Here is a 25,606-nt window from a genome sequence, read left to right on the forward strand (position 1 = left end):
CCACCGCTGCGAGGGGACGGTTTTGCGCTCAGTGCCCGGTGCCTAACACGAGGCTTCCGCTGACACCGCGGCTACCCCACACAGAACGCAGCCGCCCTTCTGCGGCCAAGTGAGCCCCGCCCGACCGGCCTCGCCACGCCACCTTGGGCTACAGCGAGCTCGGCAAGCCTCAGTGCGGGGATCTCCGCTGCGCTGTCCCTTTAAGCGCTCTGACGTCAGTGCTGGGTAGCCATGGCAACGGCCCGTCACGTTGGCTGGGTCCATGCGGGAGGGGGAGGAGCTCCTCCTGCCGCGACTGAGCGCCATGGAGGCGGCTTCTCGGTGACACCCGCGCGGACCGTTACCCGGCGGCGGCGAGCCCGCAGGTATTTCCCGCCCGGGCCGTGGCGGAGCAGAGGATGCCCGCAGAGCCTGGCCACTACTGGCGGAGGGCGAAGCTTTGCCCGGTTGGCAGCAATGGCCGGCCCCCAGGGCTGCCTGAGGGCGGCGGCTGGTTCCGCGGGGCGACCGGCGGCGTTCCCCCGCCATCGGGGCAGCCTCAGCCGGGTGGGGCGCGGCGACACGGGCAAGCTGCTGGGGGCTGCAGGCTCACTTCCTGCTCCGGCCGCCCCCGCGCCGCGCTCAGTCGCACACGGGGCGGAGGACAGGGGCTGCCGGCGGGCGGCGGCCTCTCGGGGCCGGGCGGAAGGTTCCAGCACCCTTCCCGTTTGGGGCGGCGCTGCTAGGTTGGGGCTGGGCCCCACCGCCCCTCAGCGCGGAGCAGACGGGGCCGCTCCGGCGGGAAGTCCCGGCGTGTCGCGTCCTCTCCCGCCCGGGGCCACCCCGTAGCGCTGCCGCCGCCCCGCGCCGGCCGGCTCCCGCCCCTCGTGGGCGGCTCCATCCCGCGGGTGGGAGAGGGGGGGAGCATGGGCGGCACCACCGCAGCGCTGGGGGGAGGAGGCGGTGCTCGGCGGGGAGAGCCCAGCCGCAGCGGGAGCGAGCGCTAAGGCTGCCGCGGGCGTCGCCGCCAGCAGCGGCCCCAGGGCGGCCGGGAGCCCCGTTGCGGCCCTACACAGCAGGTAAAGACCCCCCGACGCAGATAAAGCCCTGCGCTCCCCACTGGGCCGCTGGCTGGGGCCGCGGGCGGAGGGGGCCTGCTAGGGCGCCGCCCTAAGGATGCGGACGGGTGAGGGGCGCGGTTCTGCCCCGGGGTTGCGGGCGCCGGGGTCCGTCGGGAGCGGCTCGACCCAGCGGAGTTGGGCAGCATCGTTGGTTGGCATCGTTGGTTTCTCGTCCCATCCCGTCCCCCGCCGCCCCGGAGCGCGGGCATGCCGAGGCACCGCGCCCAGCCCCCGCGGAGAAGGGTGTTGTCGGGGCAGGGCGAGGTCTCTAGGGCTTCGCGGCCTCGGGGCAGGGGACCCTGGAGGTGGTGCGGGGGAGCGGGAAGGGAGGGAGAGGTTCGTCCCCACGCTGAGGGAGAGGTGAGAAGCGGAGCGGGCGGCTCCAGCCGCCTGGGGAGCCGGTGGCAGAGAGATCATCTTGGTGCCCCTTCTCGCCTGGGAATCATTTCCTTGTGCCCGGGGGTCGTCCGGAACAGGCCCGGGGCTGAAACAGCGGTACCAGCAGTGCCGGTGGCAGGCTGACCTGTGCGCCGGGGTGTTCAGAATGCTCCTGCCGCCCCAGCAGTGTCAGGCAGCCCAGCAGTTCGGAGTTGAAAGTCTGTACGGCTGACAGCAACAGGCAGTTTCCGGGTTTATGGAATATGTAGAGGAACTCTTCTTTTTTATTTCTATACCTGTCTAGAACTTTTTGGGTTTCCATAAATTTATACTGTGGCCAGGGGCTATGCCTTATGTGCACCGTGTATTTTGTGACAGAAGTAAATCTGAAGGTACTCTCTGTCTTTAGGAAAAATGCAAAGTCATTAGATGCTTTTTGTGTCATTCTTCGTAAGTATTGCTGGTTTTCACATCCAGATTTGTATCCCCCCTGCCCCCGAAAAAAGTCTTTTTAATTTTATTTGCACTTTCTGTTGAGGTTATCAGCTTCTTTAATTTTTAGTTTGGTTTCTGTTGGAAAATGTAAAAAGCATCCACATGGTTTATATCTGTTAGACAAGTTTAGTTTATGCTGTAATATTACCTGAACTAGTGCAAAATAAGCTTTGATCTATTCCTTCTTGTTAGTTATACAGTTTGGGAATAGACATGTTGTCTTTTATTAGAATGATGGTTGTGGCTTGGAAAATACATGATTTTCCAGGCTGGTTTTCAGTTCTGAACTAGGAGCATGGAAGTCTCAAAGCTAAGTACGAGTTGAGGAAAAAATTGCTTAGAGTTTAGTTGGTTATATAGAATCAATTTGTGAAACATCAGAGTAGTAGCTGTTCTCTGCTAGGTAGAGAGTATTAAGACAGGAAGGGAGGAAATGGCAAGATGCTCTGGAGACCTTTAAAACTTGCCATAAAAGCATTGGGAGCGATGAAAACTGTCGTTTTCAGTCTGGTGAGTTTTCCGTGTTCAGTGGAGTTTTGTATTCTAGTTTGGTCTCTGCTTGAAAAATGTTTTGTCTATTTTCTGCTGCCAGTGTGAACTGGGAGCTTGGAGCACTTGCTCTGAGGGAGGGGGTTCCCAGTCGTAGCTGGGTGCTTTTCCTCTTTGGCCAGTTGTCAGTGCAGGCTCATTCTGATTCGTAGGGATTGCAGTGCTTCACTTAAGGAGTTCACTGCAAGAGCGTTTAATGTGCCTTACACAATTTCATATACTTCCCTAAGCGTAAATGGGGGATCCATAGATTTTGGCCATTCTTGTGGGGAGTAGGGGGAATATCAGGGGACATGAGCCTTCAGACTAATTTGAGGGTGCGGAAGAAAACCCAAAGCTGCTCTCTGACTGCTAATAGAAATACTGGAGGTGATGTAAAAGATGACTAATTTGACAATTAAATGACAGATACAGCAGATGTAATTACTGGTTAAAGTTGGGGAAAGTCTGAAGTAATGTTAACAGGAATAATAACTGTATCAACAGATCAAAACAAAACAAACCACATGACAAATCCTGACAATCTTGAAAGTATTTTAGTGGGATAGGAATCTTCAGTGGGTTTTTGCGATGTTTGTTTGTGATTCTTAAGCACAATAGCTGTGGTGAAGTTAATTTGTGCTTCCAAAAAACAGACTGATTTTTATCTTGAAAGAAGGGGGCTAGGAAAAAGAGGGAGATCGTACGTACATGGATATGTCTCGCTGTGTGTTTAATATAGCAAAATACAAGCAATTTTGAATTACACATTATTTCTTTGAAATGAACAGTTTTTACAGTGGGCAGTGTAGAAGAGTTGTATAAATTTAATACAGTGAGAAGCAAGCCTATAATAATACCTGTCATCTGTTAATCATGAAAAATTTGAGCAAGTTACAGGGATGTCTTTTTCTGTATCTTGTATTGTTAAAGTGATACAACAAATAGCTGGTGTCTTTCTCTCTTGTTTATCCCTTTCCTGAGTGCTCAAAAAGTTGGTCTTGATTGACCACTCATGTCATTTGAATCTGAAGTAGAAGATTGTTGGCTACAAATGTAATTTGCTGGATAATGAAAGTTTCATCTACATCTTCATGTTGCTTATTACTAAGATATCTAGTGTTTAATTTGTCCATTTTAATTTTCCAAACAGTTTCTAAAGAAAAACCTGGCACCTCATTATAAAACCTTGCAAAAATATTCTTGCATACAGAACTGTGCATAGTTCTCTCCTAGACCATTATGCAACTTTAAAAAATGCCACAAAATTGATGATGAGATTTTGAAGGTGAAGTAAAAAATAACCCCCAAACCCCACAATATGCAGTGCATTGTAGGTCTTCCTCAGTTACTGTCTTCTCTGCCAGAGTCCTGAATTAAGACTATCGTGTCATTGAAGACAGGGTAATTTCATTTATTAACTTTTTAATCTCAGGAGTCATAAAAGTCTCATCAAACTAGTAAGAAATTAGAAATCTCTGAGCTCGATGTGCAGTGCGTGCTCAGGGAATGTAAATACCAAGAGACAATGATAATGCAGTGATTGTGTTTTGTACTTAATACTGTCTGAGAATATCAATTCTCAGATTAATGGAGTTCACATGTGACTGGAACTTGCTATTTAGAAAGTATGCATAGTATTGGTAATCAAGAAAATACTTTTTTTCAAGTTCCACCAGAATTCTTTTCTCTAATTGGATGCAGACCTGTCACTTATTTAATCTTCTTCAGTGTATAATTAGATCTAGTTGTTATTTTTTTGTTCTTGTATGAAACCTCTGTGTTTTGCAACTCGGACTTTTGTCATAGAATTTATGTTAAAGATGCTAAACAGAACTAGAGCAAGTGATCACGAAAAATGTGAACATATGCTGTTTTCTTAAGGCTGTGGTTTGATGTGATACTAGGGCAGAAAGCTTAAAAAGCTTTCTAGATAACGTGAGGCAGTGATATACAACACTGCAGCTTTAATTTAAAAAGATCTGTATTGTTTCAGATTATGTTAATGTGTTCAGTGGTGTGGGAACAATGAAACAGTCCATCTTTGCAGAAAGCCTGAAACACAAGAGCAAGAGGTGAACTTCTTAATGTTTTGAATGGATGTCAACTTGGATGCCATCAGATGCTTGATGTTCTGATTATTATGAGTTGCTCTAGTTACTATGAGGAAGAACCAGAATGAGAACTGAGCTGAAGGTTTATTAAAAACAAAATTAAAACAAGTACAGATGGACATCGACTGGCAGCTAGTTATGCAGTGAAGATAGTTTCATTTCCTTTAAGGTGTCTCAGCTTCTGAAAGTAAATACTGACAAACAGTAAAACAAATTCTGATTCAGTTTCTGTAACTCTTGCAGTCTGTTGCCTTCTGAAAGGACTTAAACTGGAAAGGAAGGAAAAGACAGAAGTGCCTGACTGTAAATTAAAGTAAAAGACACTTTCAAGTTCCACTTGTTACCTAAAATTAGTTGCTTGGAGGCAAAATAGTTTTGCCAATTTGCAGAAACTGTTGTTATCCCCCCCCTTCTTATGTTAGATCTCAGACAAGTATTAAACATATGGATTTTCAGCATAAGCCAAGTGTTTGAGTCATTATGAGACCTACTATTTTGAAACATTAGAAAAGCTGAGTAATATTAAGATTAAAATTATAAGATTTTAATTTTCAAATGGGAGAGAGGGGACCAAAATAAAACCATCAAATCAATCCCAGGATTCAATGTGTTTCTTAAGTGACATTGAAGAGGTTGGAGCTGCACTTGCTGACTGGCTTGGCATCTTTTGACAAGAACAAATAACCTCACCGTCAGCAGTGGGGACTCTTGGATCTGTTTGGTTTGTTTTCATAGTGAAGTTATTAGTTCAGTTGTCAGCATCTCATCTAACACAGGAAACTCAAGGAGATTCAGGATAACCTGAAAATTTGATTCTTGTTGGGTTAACTTTTGTCTTAAGTTTTTGCTGCCCTATATATATTTTTTTTTTTACTGTAGTAATTATTTCTAAAATATATTGCAGTTATGTAAATTTAAATTTACATGTTAAAATGCAGTTTGTGCACATGTAAAGTATTAAAGATGTTTATTCATGATCTATTGTTAAAACATGTATTTAAAATTGCTCTGATAAAAAGAAATATTTGATCTGAGTATTTTTCTAGTGACCCTTTCTATCTTGACTGATCATTTTAAGTGATTGTTCATGTAAACCAATTTTATCCCAAGCTTGGAAATGGAAGACATGTTCCTTCCTTCAGATTCTTGATTTAAGCTGAGCTTAGTTGTTACTGAGCTGAAACAAATACTCAGGTGGCATATATAGATGCTACACTTGTCGAAATCTGATGTAACACAGTGTGAATTTAGAGCCTCAGTATGTATCTAGTGACTGATTGGTCTTGGTGATTTGACTTAAAGATTTTGACAGTGCAACATAATGTCAAGACTCCTAAAAAATTAATATATCTGTAGTATATTAGGTTTTGGGTAGGTTTGTTCTAGAAAAGCTCTTCTCAAATTATAAATTAGGTTTAAACAAATGATCTATCTTGTGCTGCTATGTCAGAATGCAAACTGGAGTACTTTATGTGTTCATGTTGGTGATGGGAAGGAAAAGAAGTACAAGAGCTCATCAAGTTTTGTAGCAATCTAAACATTAGGTACAACAGGCAGAGTTCAAAAAATGGCACAGCAGAGTTTCCACGAAAGCACGAAGTCCAGCTCCCCCAAATAATGACAATAATATCATTTTCCTTCCATTGGAGTGGTAGGAAGGACACAGGAGGAATGTCTGGGTGCGCCTAACCATCCTGGGGGAGAAGGGCAGTGGTCCACAGGGAAGTGTTCCAGTATTTTATAGGATGTTAACTGTCCCTTTTTAATCTTAATGACTGACACTTGAAGGACAAGAAACTTTTCCATTGAGGTTGCTCTTTCTGGTGGTTTGAATACAAGATGTCTAAATAAAAAAAGCGGTCTGAAGTATGGATAATGAGGTGGCCAGGAAGTAAAACTAATGTTTTGGGCACTACGAACACAATCCTAATCTCTTAAGATACACAACAGAAAAGGGGAAACTCCTCTGTTGTCCTAAAAGCAGCCTAAAAGAAGGAGCTGGATATTTTTATTTTTGTACAGCAGGATAAAAATGTAATACAAGTCCAAAGTAAAAGTGCTGTTAATGAGTGTGTGGTGGTGTCAGCACTGTGTTGCTGTTAGGCTTTAGGAAAAAGCGGCTAATTGGGAAGGTCAGGTAGCTGGAGACAGGAAGTCATAGAAGCTTTTTTCCCCCTCTCTCGTCTCTTATAGTTTGTTACAAATACAAATAGATGAGCATCAAAAGCCAAACATGCACTTTGAAAAGGGATGAAATGAGGAAAATTGACTTTTCCTAATGGTGGTGCTTCAGAGGTTTGAACAATTTTCTCTTCTCAATCTCTACAGAAGCCTTGCAGCCCTGAACTGTAGACTTTCATAGTAACTTTTGACAAGATGACAGCTAAGAGGTTAACATCTTAAGCGAATAGTTAAATTGCTTGAGAGTTTCGTTGGTATGGCTAATGTTTGCCTTTTTGTTGAGTCAGATATCATTTTGCTTTACACTTGGCTTAGTAATCTTTCAGACAATTGATGAGAAAAATGCTAAACTAGTAGTATGCATATGCCAAAGGTTAAAAGCCTTACAAGAACAGTGTCAGCTCCTTGGTGAAGAGTAGAAGCAGAGATGATGTACTTGGCTAGGCTGCTTTTGACCCAGCTCACTTTGACCAAGATATCTAGAAAATATCTACAAGAACAGAAGTTTCAGTGGGTTGGAAATACAACCTTCAGCAAAGCAGGTTGTGGAGCCACAGGCTCTCTTGTGGCCACAGTGCCTGGCAGATACATTCCTGTCTATAACCTGAGGCTTTGTCTCCACAGGAGAGTTTTGCTATTTATAACCCAGTGAGTGTCACATTTTCATAGAAAAGTTATTGTATTAAAAAAAAAGAAAAAATCCCAAAGTGACACATTAGGGAAGACTGTTTCTAGTGGGAATATTGTAATTATTTCCTTCAGCTTGTTCTTTTCCATCCTTTTATGTTGGAAACCTTATCTAGGGTAATTTTCCTTCCAATAGCCAGGTAGGTAATTTCTGACTTTTGGGCTCTTACAGTCTGTATACAGTTCATGTGACCTGAATGTCTTTTTATTCTTTTTGGGCTGTGAACTCTACAAATATATTTGTATTTTAATGCATTGTAAAGGTGTGAAAAATAATGAATCACAAGTTTAATTTACAACTTCCTTTTAAATAATGCCAGCTTTATCTAGATAGGTTTTTTTATGAGAGGTTTTTATCTTGCCTAAAAATTTTGTTGTTTTTTTGGGGGCTAGGTATAATCAGTGTGCTTAAAATATTCCTACTGTAAAGACAGCCTTGATTTTGAGAACATAGAAACACAGTGGTACATCCTGCTTCAATATAACATCTTCCTTAAATACTTCTTAAATACCTTATTTTTTAGTAAGTGGCCATTTGAAAACTGGCAATACTGCATGAGAAACATCAAAAGCAATTCAAAAGAGTATGGATCAAATATATCAATCTCATCTGAAGTGGTACCTGAGGTAGTTACACAGCCTGTGTACTCTTAATCCTGCACTTGGGTTAGTAGGAGTGAAAAACAGTTCTTGGGGTTCTCACTTTCTACTCTTGAGATTTTTAATTAAGTGGCCCTCTGTAAAGTGAGATTGCTGATAGATATTTTTACAGGCCTATGGTATAGTATGCATCTCAGAGAAGAAGAAAAGAGAAGAGAGAGAAACCTACTAAAGCAGACTGGAAGAGGACTTAATTTTTGTTGCTTAGAATCACAAATAATTGACCAGAAATGCATTGTGAATCAAAAGCAAAATTAAAATTATACCTGAGGGTAATAGTTTTGTCTGATCTTTGGATAATAGTATAAAAAAGCAAATGTTTTTATTTCCTTGTTTTCTTAAGAAAGAGTACAGCTGTATGCTAAATGTTACAGCTGCATGATTATGTGAACTGCATAATGCTTCGCTGTAACTTTGGTACCAAGGGAGTGTGTTTGTGGTGCTGAATGGTGAGGAGGAGGGAAGGGTGCTGAAGACTATGTTTAGATCAAATGCATTTTTCTTTTCCCCCAAGCTGGTGATACATTAGAAAGGGTGCAGTGTGTGTGTAACTGGTACTGCTGGGCTCTCTTCTCCTGACGTGTGTAAGAATGCTTCACTTCGAAAAACTGCCAGTCAGGAATTATTTCAGTCAAACGAATAGTCATCTGAGTTGAATTGAGGCACTTGTGCTGTAGATGGTATTAATGTTTCTTAATGTGTATCTTCTTCACTGGCTTTAAACTTGCTTTTTTCTGTGTACTTCGTGCCTTTTATGCTTACCATTCAGTCTGCACGCTGTCAGAAAACAGGAGGCTGCTTAAGCAATTTTTTGTGCATGTAGGTGCCAGACCAGATTTTGTATGCATAACACTGCTTGGCCTTACAAGATGCAAGGGTACTCTGCCACTGCAGTAAATATCAATGTGTTAGACCCTTAGGAAATTCCAAAATCAAACTTGTTTAGGGGTGGATTTAAATGTGAGTGGTCTTTCAAAATGACTTTGAATTGTCCCTCTACGCTTTTCATAGGAAAACTTCTTAGAATAGCTTCTGGGTATAGCTGGGTATTTGGAGAGAAAAATAACAGTATGTTAGCTCACTCTGTGTGTCCACCTGTATGTCCCGAAGGAAAAAATTGGACTGGAGAACCATCTCTGTCTTGTTACTTAGGGTTGTATCTTTTTTGCTTAATTAAGCTTTCTTGTCACTTCTTACATGTTTTGAATTGTAAAACCAGTAATAATTTGTTCAGTGATGGACTGTCCTGTGGTCAGTGATCCAAATTTTCACTGGAGAATTATCGTTACAGTCACTAAAGACAACACAATTTGAATTTCACATGAAGTTCTGTTTGCTGGGAGTGTGATAAAAATAAACCTGTGCTTGCATACTAAAATATTTTGACCTGGAAATGAACATAATGAATATAAGATGTGAGAATGTTACTTTTGGACTGTGAAATATTTATGACTTTTAAAATTCCTTGCTTCCTGTGTTTTTTTCAGTCTTGTGCTTGACACTGAATTTCTTGGGTTTTTCTTAGAATCTAGTGTGTGGGCAAAGAAGAGTAGGGGCTTTCTGTGCACGTTTTATGAACGTACTTGTCTGTGCTGTAGAAATAAACTCAGATATCTCTAAGCAGCAAACACTCGTCTAGTGAGCTGTCAACTTACTGTATAAAAAAGAGTAAAAGTCTAAAGTCACTGATCATTTTTCCTAGTAAACTTAATAGAATTCTTTCACTCTTAATTTCAAAGCAGTGATTTTCTTTGTTTTGTAACTGCTGTTAACAAGGTCGATATTTATTGGTCTGTTCTGTCTTCCATGGAAACCATAATCAAACCAGTCGTCAGACACAGAGACGTGTTGTGATCTGTTAAGACTGGTTGTGGTTAGGGTTTGCTCTCTGTTTGGCAAGCTGTGTGTGCGCAGTGGCAGCAACACTGATAAAGTGGCATTGGCTTCTAAACCAAACAGCACTCCTGCAAGATGCCTCTGCTTTTCTCTTTTAGTGAAAAACACTAAAGGTTGATACTTACCACACTGAAGTCTGAAGGTGAACACAGATATTTACATTCGTCTGACTGAAATTGCTTCTCTTAATAACTCCATATAGTTATTGCAGGAAATACAAACATTTTTGTGGCAGGCTTTATTTCAAAGTTGTATTAAAATCACAAGCTAAGTAGCTATGTGTGTATAAATGGCACATACTACTTTATGATGTGTAGAGAGGTATGAGGTGTTTTGCAGAGGAAGGGAGGAGCAATATTGTTGGCTTGAAACTGCTTCTGCCACACAGTTTGTGGGTGGGGTTGTATTTGTGATGTAACTGTATGGGGCATATTGGCACACGAAGCAAGACTCTTCATATCCCACTGATCTCTTGTTTGCTTGTGGGTCTCTTTTGTGACCTCTCCTTTCTAGCTGTACTTGCAATTTCAGGCACATATATTCATCAGTTCCTTAAAATTGGGAGTGGTATCTGTTAGAGAAATGGGTGTTTGAGTAAGTTCTCCTAATATCCTTCCTCTTGAGAGGCGTTGGTTGATTATTTCCTGTTTTTGTACCAAAGCTATAATGGAGACATATCACTTTAAAACACTTCCAAAATGTGCAGAAGTGCAACAATAGCGCTGACCTCAGTGAGTGAGGTCACACCCAGGCTGCTTCCTGTTTTCTTCTTGGAGAGACCAGAGGCCCTGAATACGGGAGAACCCTTCTATATATGTGCCCTGGGGGCTCAGAAATTGGAGTGACAATTAATTCCCTCTTACAAAATGAAAATTTAAAAATCTTAAGAAAAAGATTTAGTTAGGATTTCTGATTTTTTTATAACAATTTTCTTAAAAATTTACCATTATTCTCTTTCTTTATGAAAATGTCTATGTTCTGCAACATAAATACACTCCTCAAAAGTATACATAAAAGATACAGCAGGGAAGGAGATGCACTGGCAAGTTTTGAGGGGAGAGAAAGAAAGAGCAGGATACACAATGGCACAGTTACAACTCTTATATACTGTTATTCCAATTTATGTCTCTCTGTTCAGATTTAAGTATTAGTTGACCAGTATAAAAGCTCCTTGCTTTGTTGTCTTTGTTTATTGATGCAGTACAGCTACAAATCAGAACAAAAAATTCTTGTGAAAATAAATAGCTTGTAAGGTCTGTGAGAAAGGGAGGAGAGACAACTTAGGGCCAAGGTACGGGGAGGAAAAAGGCATTGTGTTTATTTTCTTGTGTGGAGAGCTCTGTGTGTGTGTGGTCATCAAGCAGCTCTGCTATAGTAAATATATTACATAAAATTCCAACTGAAATACTGTTTATATATGAAGGTACATAACTCCAGCAATGCATTTATTTCAAGTGACTGTTGTGCAGGCAGCAATTCCACTTTATGCAAGGCTTTGTCCACTGTGTCAGAGTTTGTAGATTTTGAGCTGTTCTTGAATATTGCAAATCCATTTCCTTCAGGCTGTGAGATATAAAACCTCTGTCATGTTTTTCTTCTCTAGTCATGACTCTGAGAAGACATGAGCGAGAAAAGTTGTTGAAGTCTTGGTTAATGTCACTAAATAAGAAAAAATGTTTCATCAAAGTTTTCTTTGGCACATCCTGAGCATATAAAGTATTTGGTTTGTGTATGGTGCTGGAGGTCAGCTTCACAGCCTGAATCCCATTGTCTACCACTCTTGAGACAGCAAAGCCTGTGTACACTGTCAGCAGTTACTCAAGACAAGCAGGTAACTTTACACAGGTGACTTCAGCATATAAGGGTTTTGTGGCCTGAAGCTTGAATGTGAGTTACAATATAGCCCCGTTGAGAGGTATCTGAAGTATGTCTAGGTGTTGTCTTCCTGTAATTAGTAAAGCCTTATAGTTCCTTATGTTTACTCACCTGTGTGATCACTAGTAGGAATGAAACCACTTCTTACTTTCTGCTGCTGTGTGTTGATGACTTGGGTGATGTTACTATATATATGAGTCAAAAAGCTGAGGTTGATTTATATAGGTAAGCACTTAGTTCTAAAGGACCGATTTTTTTTGATACAAAATGAAATTCTTGCCTAAATAATTCTTAGTCTGAAGCATCCAGACAGGCAGACTATTCTTTCTGCAGTCCCTTTAATCTCTATATATTTGGCACAAAACCAGCAATGCTTTATTGTGGGGAGGGTATATTGACACTTATCTAGTCATTGGTTTTGTTTTTTTGCTCTTGCCTATATGGTCATTTTTACATGGGAATAAGCTGGGCTTGCTGAGGCAAGTGCAAGTGCCTCCCCCCCCCCCCCCCCTTTTTCTTATATATTTTTTTTTTCTAGAGAAACCAGATTTTTTAGCCATCTTAGTTTGTAAACTGTAATCTTCTCAGGGACAGAAAGATTAAGAAGAAGAACTGTAATCTTCTCAGAGACAGAAATAGATCTGCTTTGCAGAACTAAAGGTTCCCATCACTACAAGTCTGACTATTCTGCTTTGAGTAACCTGCAAATATCAGACTATTTCCTGGCTTTCCAGAGCTGTGTTGGCTCTCGGTCCCTGTGCCAGCCTTCTGCTCAGTGCTGTGGGGTCAGCAGGTCCCTGCCTGATGAACTCCTGCATCCCAGCTTGTGTAGGCACTGTGTCCTGCTCTGCTGCCAGCCAGGGTTACACAGAGGTCCTGGGCTTGGTGAATCTTCTTACAGTGTGTCCTCAAGTGCATTTGGAGTGATTTTTTTTTTTTTTTTTTCCAGAGGAAAGAAATTTGCTCAAACATTTGCAGTGTTGGAGTCCACAGGTTGCAGGGAAAGTACTTCAGAGACAAGAACCTGTGGTAATTTGTCACTGCCTGCCTGTATAATGAAGAATTAAACTCTTAGCAAATTATGCTGCTACTGAATCAGGCATAGTGTAAGGGGTAATTTATATGTGGAGCACTCAAGCCTGCCAGTGGCTTTCTTGACGCTAGATAGCTGTGGAATCTGACTTAGTTAATTATTTTGCCTTGGGAGGCACTTTATTTTGGTATCAGTAAATTCACTTGTACAAGTCCACTGAGGAAAAATTGCACTGAGGTACAGTTCAACCTACAAATGATATTACTTTTATGAAGGCAAAGATGTGCTGCCTTGGTTACACAATAGTTATTGCTCACAATGAGCTCCCATGTTGTTGCTTCTGATGGGAAGCATCTCATGTCCTTGACCCCATTTCCTAATCACTTGGGTGTCCTGCAGTGGTACACCCTCTGGCTACCAGTTGTATTAAAAAGTTCTTCCTCTTCCTGTTGCTCATCCCCTCAAGGCCTTTTTGCCGTAGCAGATTATATTTTTCCTAGTACATCTTGCACATCATCAATTGCTTTTGGGAGAAGCATCTGGTGGCTTCATCAGGGTTTCTACCTGTGAATGCTGAAAAGCAGATGCCACTAGTATTCCGCATCTAAGGTAACTCTAGTATTTTTTTCTCTGACTAAATGTTTATTAAAAATATTAATAAATCATGGAGATAGACATTACATTAACCCCAGTCTCCTCAGGTGGTAGGAGGAATCCTGACTGCCCATAGAAGTGCAAGAGATGATGGCCTTGCTGTGATCACAGCGGAGTATGATGCAACTGAGCTCCAGGGGAAGTTCATGTCCAGAATAAAGAATTTTCCAAGCTGTGGAGCAACGCTCCTTCCTGTCTTCCTGGAGGGGGAGAATAGACAGGTTAAGTGGCCTGTGTAATGTAGTACAGGTTGGAGGTGAATCCATTGAGTTTTTCTGCAATTTGTTGTATGTGGAAAAATTTGCAATGAAGAGATTAGCTCTGTACTTCGCAATCCCTGTAAGCCCTGCAGAAGCAGTCCCAGCACTTAATCAGATAAGAAACAAGAGGTTTTTTTTATCTGATGACTGGTAGCATTGGGAAATAGCACATTTCAAGGTTGTGGTGATGACCTGCTTCTCTGCACTGAGAACAGGTTTATAGGATGCAGCCTCTGCTTTGCCATTGCTGCCAGCCGTCTCAGTTCTGTGTTCTTGCTCTGCTTCACTGGTCACCTCACTGATACACTTAACTATAAAGGGTATTACAGCAAGTGTCTACCTAACTGATACATTTAACTGGAAACAGTATTACAGCAAGTGTCTCCATCTTGACTGTGGCTTTCTCTCTTTATCCGTATCACTTTAGTAATCATTAGAAGCACTAAACCAGACACAGATGTGTCTGTGCACGCAAGTTCCAAGCAAGTGCTTATCTTCTTGGGTTGCTGTTGTATGGCATCAGCAAGGTTGTTTGTATGGTAGTCTGACATGAAGAGTTCAGAAATGCTGCTTGCAGAGTTACTGTGAATCAGGAAAGGCATCCATTAGAGTTTCCTCCCTACCCACTCTGTTTCTTTGATTTTCTTTGAGTACCTCAAAATAGTGCTTAAAAAATATAAAATCCCAAGTGGAAGCAGTTTGCTCATGGTTCTGCTAAATACATAATGGTGAATAATCATCTGAACACACAAGCAGTTGCACTGGGAGCTGCAGACAGCCAGTACAACAGAACGCATTGAATAGACTTCAGTTTAATAGTTAAACTGTGCATTTAGTTTGTTTACTGTGTTTGTTTACACTATCCCAGTGTTTATATATAGCTTAATAATGTCTGAGAGTTTGCTGTTCAGCTGCTGTGTAGTGGAAAGGAACTTCAGTGCTTTAAAGCTAAAATAGTCTAGGTCTAAAGTGAATCTAGATCTTGTAAAAATGTGTACTGGCTTGGAGGCCATTATGTTCATTGTGATATAGCTTGACCTTGAACCACTGATAATGTTTCTACTAAGCAGCAATGCCAATGACCTTACAAATTTAGAACATACTGATGTTCTAGGACTTTTGAACTACAAAAAAGAATTCGTTCAAAAAAGCATGCAAGATCGTTGTCCTTTAATTTGCTTTTAAAATTTGCTTAGGAGTTGATTTTTAAGCTAAAGGTGGGTGGATGGGAAGGGCTTCTGGAGCTGGATTTTGTTCATGTAGGAACTTGTACAGGTATAACGCAATTTGAAGATGTTAAGCTTAACAGGTGTTTAGCTGCTGGTGCTTCTTGATACAGAAATGGCATTAATGATGAACAGTACTGCCATGAATGACAAGGTCATTAAGACTGACTTTGTATACAACTGAAGTGCAATACGGTCATTGATGGTCTTTGAGTGCCAGTGCAATGTTACAGCTAATTTTCTAATATGGTCCCGTTTTTACTTAGCGATAAGAAAATGCCCTGACTTCAGCTACTTGTGAAGAGCCATATGTGCTTCCAGTTGTAGTAATGGCACTTTCTTTATGGTCAGTTCCTCTCTGTGTTGATGTTACTGTTTACAGAGCACTGAAGTGTGTGGCACATCACAGGGCAGAAGCTGACTTCCCTTCTCAGAAAATCAGAGATACATCAACTTCTGTGTTAGGAATCCTTATCTTCTGCTAAAAAGAGCAGGCAAGACTACTGAAATGTTGGCAGGCATCATGGCTGGCTTGCTTTAGACCTTTGAATCCATTGTTTTGTCTGTGTTAACCTTTGTGTAGGTTCTAGAACAAAAAAAGGAAAACATGCTGAAAAGGCTAATTTGACACTCTTGAAGCTGAAAATGGGACTATATTTCATAGAGGTATAGTATTCCAGTCAAATGTATTAAGATTGTAATTAAGCTTGATAGACTATAAAGGCATGTGATTAGCATGCATGCTAAAGTGATATTTTTAATGCTTGATTTTTTTTTAAATCGGACATTAGTGTTGATGACTTCTGTTTTGTGCCTGATATGCATTAGGCAGTATTAAATAGTCTGGGCTTCTGAAATAGGAAAATGGTAGTAAATAAAGTAGTCCCCTAGAGTATTTGCATACAAACCATAATGTCTTTGTAGTTGAGCATAAGTTTGAGGAGGAGAAAGGTGTGAACTTAATTTGCTTATGTGTAACTGAAAATACAGGTTAGACCTTCTAAGTCACCACTAGTTAGGATGTATTTTGATTTGGAGATGATCCAGTTTGTACATGCGAGTTGATTCTGAAATGGACTTTCCAGTGATATCTGTGTAAAGCATGGAGTTTCATATTGAAAAAAAGAGTAGGTGGATAATTAATGAGGATGGACTTTTCTTGAGTGAGATGTTTCATAACTCTCAAACACTTGCTTAAGGTGTTTAGTCCAAGGTTAATCATCTTGTTAGTAAGTTACTTTGAACCAAAACTTTTCACTGTTTACATCTATGGAGTGTCGTGTTTTATAGGTGGAAAAAACCTTTCCAGAGTCTGTCTTTTAGAGCAAGTCACTACTGAACTACAGAGGATCCGAAGCCAGAGCAGACAAGGGGTTTTGCTAGAGGTGTATGACTTGCCAGACACTGTGACCTTTCTTCACTCATTTTTTGTGCATTTTTCAGTGGACTAAATTGGAGGTACGCTACTGTATTATGTCTTGTGGCTTCAGTAAAAGGCTAATAATAATGTTTTAAATTGGTTCTTCTCCCTGCTTCTTTAGTTTCCTCCCTCAATTTTAATTTTGTAAGCAGTTTGACTTTTGTCTTTCTTTTTCTATGAGCTAGAAGTGTTTTGGGCTTTTGAGATAATGTCATGGGACCACCACTGCCGCCTTTCTGGCATGGTTTTTCTATAATGAAAAACATACAGACAAGTGCCTGGTGTGTTTTTGAGCCGCCCTACTGGCTTATTTTATTTTCATTGCAAGGTTATTGAAGTCTGCATGTATGTGAATAGACTTAAAAGGTTTCTGTAGTGGTATTGGGTGTACTGCTGCTCTGGGAATAAAGAGGAAAAATGAACTGAGGAAACTGTTTAACACTGAAAAAATCAGATGCAAAATCTGATTGAAAAAATTGCTAACCTGAAAGTGGTCTTACTGTTTCTTGATCTTTTTATTAAGGTTGCTTTGAGTCCTTGTTCAGATGAGAGCTGCTTTAGGCTGCTGTGGGCTATACCAGCATGAGGATGCTTTTAGGGATGGTTTGGTTTTCGCTATCCATTTTCACTGTGTGGCTGCCTTGAAATAAGAACATTATTGTGCCTTGCCCAAGAAAAATATTGGGCGGGGGGGGGGGAATACCCAAGTAGAAAGCTGCTATTTCAGCCGTAGTCCAGGGTTCAAAATTTTCATCTTCAATAAAAAAAACCCGCTTGGATGTCATGTGCAAAGGTGCTTGTATTGCAGCACTGTTGAGCTCAAAGGTTAAGAAAGGTTTAAGGCGACCACTGCCGTCTTTGCTCTCTGTTGCCATCTTGGGGTGAAGACTTACAGGGGTTTCGGGGAGGGGGGTGAGGAGAGTGGTGCTACAAATGCATTCAGTAAGTTTTTTGAAGTACAGTGGGTGTTTCTGTTGACAGCTGCTTCTGTATTCGAACTGGACTTCATTTAATTCTGTTTTTCATGCTAGTTCAGGAATTAAAATAACTTATGTATTGCCAAACTAGGCAGTGCACTAAAGGGAAGCCTTTCTAAAGGCAGAGCAGGTATAAGTTCATGGTGACTTTGGGTGTTTTTTTTTTTTGAAGAGGTGAAAGTGATACTGAAACTTACTTTTCTCCCCCCTGGCAGGTTTTCTTCACCAGTGGAGTGTGAGAAGTAGAGGCTGAAGATGAGTGAGCTGGAACAGTTACGGCAGGAGGCAGAACAGCTGAGAAATCAAATCAGAGTAAGAATTGCTAATTGCTTATTCTTCATGATAAAGTTCCTCCTTTAAAGGAATAAAATGTGACGATCGCATCTATTACTTACTTTTTTTAAAGTTGTACAGAGCTTGAAATATTTTGGGAATATTTGCTTAAAAATCGGAAAAGTAAGCCATTGGTCTGATGAAATGCATTTGTGATGTGTTGAACAAAGTGTTTTGTTTGCTAAGACGTTTGCTGTGTTTTGGTACTAGGGATGTGTCTCTGCAATTTTTTTATTTTGTATTTAAAAAAAAACAACCCAAAAATGGAGCGGCAAAGTGCCAGAACCCAGGCATGACAAGTAGGGGTTAAGGGTATTAAAAAAGCTTATTCTGGCTAAAAGTGACTACTGTGCTGCCATGCTTGGTAAACGTGCAGGTCAAAGCATTACGGAGTGCGGGAGAAAACCTTCAAGGGGTGGATGTCATTTCTACAAGCCTTATTTCTTTGCTTCCTGTTGAATTTTTTTTTTTTTTTTTTGAAAATGTAGATCCCCCCCATATGTGCTCATTTTTTGTTAAAATTACTCATTGAAGAGAGACTGAGTATGAGCTCTGAGTTTACCAGAAATCTGTTGTAGCACTTCTGTGTATTTCAGAGATGCAGTTTTCTGTAGGGAGAAAAGTACAGAGTATAATAAGGATCTTCAAGGCCTGTTTATGCTTCATCAAGATTTCCCTTTCCTAAGCATGAAGCATTCATAAATCTGGTTTATATGGGAATGCCATATTTGCGAACATTTCTGTCGGCTCAGGCTACAGGTTTCCTAGAATCTGTTGCATGCACACGGACTTTTTCAGCGTGGCATCTGCTGGCAGTAGTTGTTTTTGTGGTGGTTTGCTGCTTACTGCAGTGGATGTCAAGCTGCTTGTTAGCATCAACCACATGGTAAGCAACACTTTGTATGGTAGTAGTTATACTACTGAGGACAGATGTTTTCCTGTCTGCTCACTCAGTATCATCCAAGGAGTGCTCTGTGTCCTGTTTTCAGTTAATACACTGATGAAAGATAAGCAAGGATCAGTCAGTGTTGTGGCACTTGGTATCCCTTTTAGCAGCTCTGTAGAGGAATGCAAATAAATTTTAGTTTAAAATACTGTTTCTTAAATTTAAGCTTTATTATGTCATTGCACAAATAAAAGGTATACATAACTTTTCAATTATTCCTCTGCCTGATATTTAAAGACTTTCTCATTATACTATGTTGGGGTGAGCCAGTTAGCCTAAATTCAGTCTTAGTAATCAATCAGTCTGGTTCTATGCAAAATTATGTTGCGTGAAGAAAGAGATACAAGGCAAGTAAGAGAGCTAGACTGTGTTGCAGGAATGTTTGGGTTTAAGTTTTAGGTCATAAAAATCTGATTGTCTCTTTGTAAAAGTATTTAGTTTTGTGGCGTTGGATTGATTCAACATCTCCCTTGTAACTCTGTCACTGAAAGTTGTAACTGGATATAGACAGATGTAGCTGATTAATCATGGTTATTGCTATTGGAGTCCTTTGGCTCAGCACTGGTAATCAGCATTTGCCCCTTTGGATCTGAGTGCAGGCTCCCGATGACTTAATATTCAAGAAACTTTCTGACCAAATAATTCAGTTTCGTATTTGTATAGGTGATTATTTATCTTGCTTATTGTGCTTATCTTCACACAGTTTTCTTTATAAATTGGTGTGTTGTGTGGGATGGGTACCAGGATAGATAAAGGATCTTAAAAAATAATAAAATTTCAATTGTCTAGAATAGCGAGTGGGCTGGGAATTTTCAGAAATTATTGTTGATGCATTCCTAAAGAGAGATGAGGTCAGCAACAGCACTTGATGTTTTACAGATAGCAGTTTGCTGTTGTAGCTGTTCACAACTCTTGGGTTTTGCCTGATATTTTCGCTAACAATATAATCGCAAAAAATCAGCTTTGTGCTTAAGAGTGAGGTCCAGATAAGATTGTACCTGCAGCTTCCTGAAGTAGAATAAACTCTGACGCGTAGCTTTCAGTTTCCCATTAGTCTGCTATGTTTTAGGTATGTTTAATGATTATTTTTTTTCTTTACAATACCTCGGTGATGTAGTACCTTTGCCTCCCCATGCCGTTATTACAGCTCTAGCTCTGTACACAGATACACTATGCTGGAGGGATAAAGTAAAGCTGCATGAAGTTTTAGTGCCGGAAGTTCGAAATGTCATTGAATAATGAACCATTAGATAGCAGATGGCTTTATGATCCCCAGTTCTGTCTGTAATAAAAAAATAAATGTAAAGCATAATAAAATTCTCATGTGATGCATGTCCCTCACTTTCAGAATTGAAATTCAGGTTATGATGTCTGGAGGTGTTGTATACTTGGTACAGTGTGATTTGAAACTGAATGACATTTTGAACAAATAAAGACACTATATTTAGAAAAACACATATAGGGGGTTTTTTGGAAAAAATGAAACCCTAAGTGTGTGTGCTGGGAAGTTCTGGGAGCTGCACAATCCGCATGGAGTGCATAGATTTTTCTCACAAATTCTGCATTGTCTACTGTATGAACTGAGAAAAAGCTACAACTGTATAGAGAAAGGTGTTTATGTTACGACACTAATGTGTCCCTGCCCCTGGCAGGGGGTTGGAACTAGACTAAGGTCCCAGTATCCCAGTATCACAGTATGCTAGAGATTGGAAGGGACCTCAAAAGATCATCTAGTGCAATCCCCCTGCTGGAGCAGGAACACCTAGATAAGGTCCCTTCCAACCCAAACTGTTCTGGGATATTAATGGTTCTGCTACAATGATTCATATGTAGAAATGACAGTTAAAATAGGAGAATTAAAATAGCCTGCTGAAACTTTGCTTTCCCTCCAGCTTTGCCAATTTCATGGCAAGTAATTAGACAGCCTCAAGTATAGGTGTTGCTAATAGCCCTTTCTTTAGAAAAATTGCTTTGTTTTGTTCAGTCTGCATTCAGAATTCATTTGATGTTGAACGTGTTCAAGTATTCCAGCTACACTAAACAAAGTTGTTTAAAACGCAGTGTGTTTCTTCCTGTGGATGAAATAAGTCCTGAGTGCTAGGGGATTTGCTGCTTTGGTATTTTAAACCCCTCCTGATTCCAGACGTCAACATTTTATAAATAGTTTCACAGTTCAGACATTTTAAAAAGAAGTTGAGATGGTTTAATCCACTCTAAGGCTTGTGCTCTGGGAGGAAAGCTTTAAAGGGTGGTCAAAAAAACATGCACTAAAAATTGTTAAAGTTGCAGTGTCAAGTAACTCTCAAGCAGGAGCTTGAAGAGCTTTAAGATCTCAGTCTGAAAGTGTTGGTGTAGTTCCAAAATGTGTTGAGTAAATGTTTCCATTCTTCCTCTCAAAGAGGGCATTGCCATCAGTGCACAGATTGAATGCTTTCCTGGGATGGGGGAGGACACACAGATTAGTGGCAAAGGTGTCCATCCATCTGTCATTTGTGAGAGGCCTGCTTCACTGCTTTACAGCAGTTGGAAGGTATTTGGGGAAATTACAGGGAATTAGAGAGGATCTTGTTAGAGAGGGCTAATCCTTCAATACTGCTGTTGATAGTTTCATCTTTAACTTGTGCTATAGTTCCTGTCTTTAATATTAAGTTAGTTATTTTAAAACATGCTTCTCAGAAGTGGTTGCTGACTGTGTGCCTGTTTATTTGGTTTTTTGGAGCCTGAGTTGCCAGGGTGTGCTGTAGTCACAATTGCAACTGAAACCAGGCTTTGCAAAATCAGGGTGTTGCCTTTGTCAGGTGTCTAATCTGTTACTCTGATTATATAAACAAAAGTGAAGTCTGTTTTCTAGGTAAGATTGAATAATGTGCAGAAGTATGTCGTATACCCGTAGAGTCTGAAATAATAAAAGAAAGACAGGAGGATCTGCATGGAGACGTGAGCACCATCCATTTCATGAAATGAATGAGGGTGTTAGCTGACTGGTTTTATCTTGGTTTTGTATGAAGTGCATCAGCAGCTTAAGCTTCAGTTAAGCCTGCTGTCTGTCCTGCTCTCCAGGTCCTGCCTGTTAATTTTCAACCTGCCTCTCATAACTAGCATCATCACAGCTGTGCTCATAAGGGGGTTAATGGAAAAGTCTCCTGTAGCACAAAGCTTGCTAATTATGTATAATACATAGTTGGTTTTTCAGGTGGATTGGTTTTCCCTTGGTGCTCAGCACACCCACAGCAGGGAAGGAATACAGGGAAGAGGATAGGCTATGGGACTTCCAAATGGGTCCAGATGCCTTTGAATCACATATTCTGTAGAAAGGTACTCCAGAGAAGGGCATGGCCCTCCTTAAGTCCCTTTTCCTCTGCTACCACCAGCTTAGATTCGTTGGACAATAAAACATCAGGGTGACAGAAGGCATATTGGCATGTAAGTTGTTACTGGCTTGAGGCATTTTGACTGTAGTGAAGTCTAGCTTAAGAGTTATTTTTCCTTTAGATGCTTTCAGTTGTTGCTCTGTGTTGCCTTTTAGATTGAAATTGTCCCATTATTTTGTTTCAGGATGCAAGAAAAGCATGTAGCGACACAACTCTTGCTCAGGTATGTTATGTTCTTGATTCTGTGCATAGCCTGTTACTTGATGTATAAATAAAAATCCATACAGTTTATGTCTGTAACATGCTTCTGCTTAGTAACTGACAGAATAAGGTGAAATAAGCCTTTGGAAATGTCCTATGTATTTTTACAGTTACTTAAAACCAATACAAAACAACCTCACCAGAAAACCCCAAACCAAGTAAAACAGCAAAAAGCCCCAGCCAGTCAAAACCCACCACCATCATAATGAGTCCCACTTCCAGTTTACAAATAGAGTGTGTTTATTGAGTTTAGTATATTTAGAAAGACTTAAATAAATGTCTTCTAGCTCTGTTTTGGAAACAGAAGTATTTTGCATTTAAAGTTCTGCCATGCTTTAAAAAGTAGCAATGCAGCAAATACTGGAGGATTTTCTTCCATTGGTTTCAACTGAAAACTTTGAGATTCAATAATATGAAATAGCTTAAATATTACAGGGCAGTATATTTTGAAAACCTTCGGAAGTTTTAGGTACACCCATAGTGAAGTTGTTAGTCTGTATTCTATAAAGTTTTTCCTCAGCATTGCATGGCCCTAACTAATCCTGGGCTGTACGCTAGTGTCCTTTATGTTTAGTTTTATGTTGCATGCCAAGATTATTCTCTATCAGAGTTCAAAGTATTTTGTTATCTTGTGTATTAAAAATAGTTCTAAGTATCTCAAGGGTTTGTTTTATTTATTTTTAGATCACAACAAGTCTGGACTCAGTGGGTCGAATTCAAATGCGAACAAGGCGTACGCTTAGAGGTCACTTAGCCAAAATCTATGCTATGCACTGGGGATCGGACTCGAGGTTTGTACAAGTGACCCTTAAACCTGCAGCTTAAGGGCTAGAAATCAGAATGTCGACTTCAGAGTTAATACCAGGTTTTGGGAGCCATGTGCTATGGTGTTGGTGCCCTTGCAGGGGGGTCACAGACCACAACTATAGTGGGGTTTTTGTCTTTAGTTATAGTTCACCTTTTTATAGCCAGTGAGGATTGCGTAGTGGTGACAGAGGAGCCTTGATTGAAAAAAGAGGTACTTTATGTGTTCTTACCACAGACATTTTGCCCTTTCAGTCTTTTAGTGTTAACTATGTTTATGTTCTTTGAATCTTAAGCAGAGGAGGTTATGTGGTGGGGCATGTTTTGGGAATGATGGATATTGCATTTTCCATGATGTTGACTAATCCTGTAATTTCTGTGATAACAGATTTAAAAACTTTACAAATTTTATTTCATTGAAAAAAGATCCTTTTGTACACAGTGGGAAAAGTTACTTAGCTTCTAGGAAGGAATTTTTATTGTGCTGTCTTTATATCAGCTGATGGTCAGTTGTTAACAGTGCCTCGTCATTGATACTCTGTTTTGTAGTTCAGAAAGAAATGCATCCAGAAGGAAATACGTCTAGGAGCTGCTCTCAAAACAATATTTATTTCACCTGAATTTCGTGTTTATTTTTGTGTAGCTGTGCAGGTAAAATATTAGTATCTGAAAAATAAAAGCAGCTGTGGAGAGAGTTCATAAAATGCATTTTCAGTAAGTTTGATTTCGTCCATTGTTAATCATGAGTCCCTGTGGACATGTGATTCTTTGATCAGGTAATGTGTAGACCTTTGCACGTATTTTTTCCAACACCATCTCTTCAGTTTCCAGCCCCCAAAGAAGAGGGTTATAAAGAAATTATGACATTTCTGAATCACTTGGTTATCGTGCATGATGTATGTCTGGTTTGAGCCTTTTGGGGAGTTTGGTTTATATTAACATAATTTATCTTATTTTATTTTTAGGCTACTAGTCAGTGCTTCTCAAGATGGAAAATTAATTATTTGGGATAGTTATACAACAAATAAGGTAGAGTTATTTATCACTTCTATCAATAATTCATGGACACTTGTGTGTGATTGAGGGGGCTTGTGTCTATTTTCTTCTATGGTTGCAAGGCAAAAATGAAAAGAGGCAATCTTTTTCTAATTCAGACATAACCTTTTTCCTTTCATGAATAGCTGGTTACTAGTGATAAGTTGTAGGTTGTGTTTCGAAAGCAATAGTTGTAGGTAACACATCGCATTTTCTTTCTAACTTGCTAGTGCGGTAGCTTGTAGCGGTTGCTCTCTGCCTGTGTGGTGTTGCTTCTGAAAGTCATTTGGTTTTAAATTGTAGACATACACAACCTCAGAATTTACAAGAGAGCTTTGGAGGGCAGAGAAAGGGGGGGGGGAATGATGAAAGAAAAACCTGTTAAATGAGAGAAGCTTAGGTAGAGTGTGGAGTGGTGACCTGTTTTGTAAACTGTCTGCTCTCCGTGGGTGCAACCATCCCATTTTATAACCTATAGTTCTGTAGAAGAATTGGACAAAGGAATTTAAGTAGAATAAACAAATGTTGAAAATGTTTGTTCAGAATAGCTTTGCTATTAAATAATGTTGTACTGAAGTTCTGTACTTCTACTTCGGAGCCTACTGGCACTTTTCATCCTAGTGTGTATGTTTGCTTAAATATGAAATGAGTTGTAATATGTTGTAAAATCAAAATACTGAAACTTACAATACACACTTTGTCTAATCTGCTCTAATTCACAAACTGATACGAATGACCTCAGTGAAAAATGAAAGCTGACATGTAATGAGACATTCATGAGCTCTGTCTTTCTGCAGATGCACGCCATTCCTTTGAGATCCTCCTGGGTGATGACTTGCGCCTACGCACCATCTGGAAACTATGTTGCCTGTGGTGGATTGGACAACATCTGTTCCATATACAACTTAAAAACCAGAGAGGGCAATGTGCGAGTGAGCCGAGAGCTGCCAGGGCACACAGGTCAGCCATATTCTTGCTCCAGCTTTGTTTTTTTATTGTACTGAATGAGTCAATCTCACTTTGGAGTGCATTGTGAACTGTGAATTAGTTTTGTTGGCTAAAGATTAGCTGTGGGAGAACTTTATATCACTGCTTTTGGATTTTAAACTTCAGTTATTACTCCAGCCTCTGAAATTAACATAAAGGTTTTGTTTTCAGGTTACTTGTCCTGTTGTCGCTTTCTGGATGACAACCAAATTGTCACTAGCTCAGGAGACACCACCTGGTGAGTTTTTGAGCTGTTGCCCCCTTTCCCCTCTATTTCCCCCTCTTGTTTATTTTCTTCACCCCCTCACCCATCCTCTCCAATGCCTTAGTTTGTATTTGAAACTTAAAACTCTCAGATAAACCACATACATTGTATTAATGTTGT

The 25,606-nt window shown here is 40.5% G+C and overlaps 1 protein-coding gene across 5 annotated transcripts in view; it reads left to right on the forward strand.

Annotated features, from left to right (window-relative positions):
- The first annotated feature begins 273 nt into the window (after positions 1-273).
- GNB4 (G protein subunit beta 4) overlaps positions 274-25,606 on the forward strand; it is a 33,152-nt gene continuing 7,819 nt past the window's right edge. Inside the window, exons 1-7 of one of the 5 annotated variants that reach the window (XM_080622292.1) lie at positions 274-365; positions 17,700-17,796; positions 22,319-22,357; positions 23,080-23,186; positions 24,165-24,228; positions 25,032-25,194; positions 25,393-25,459. In XM_080622292.1, coding sequence (XP_080478418.1) covers positions 17,740-17,796; positions 22,319-22,357; positions 23,080-23,186; positions 24,165-24,228; positions 25,032-25,194; positions 25,393-25,459 — 497 coding nt within the window. In that variant the 5' untranslated portion in view covers positions 274-365; positions 17,700-17,739. Of the gene's footprint in view, positions 366-402; positions 1,252-15,977; positions 16,546-17,699; positions 17,797-22,318; positions 22,358-23,079; positions 23,187-24,164; positions 24,229-25,031; positions 25,195-25,392; positions 25,460-25,606 lie in introns of those variants that run through there. The other 4 variants (XM_080622293.1, XM_080622295.1, XM_080622294.1 and 1 more) reach the window with 4 other exon arrangements.

This window comes from Psittacula echo (genome assembly GCF_963264785.1).
Source record: "Psittacula echo genome assembly, chromosome: 7".
Lineage (NCBI taxonomy): Eukaryota > Metazoa > Chordata > Aves > Psittaciformes > Psittacidae > Psittacula > Psittacula echo.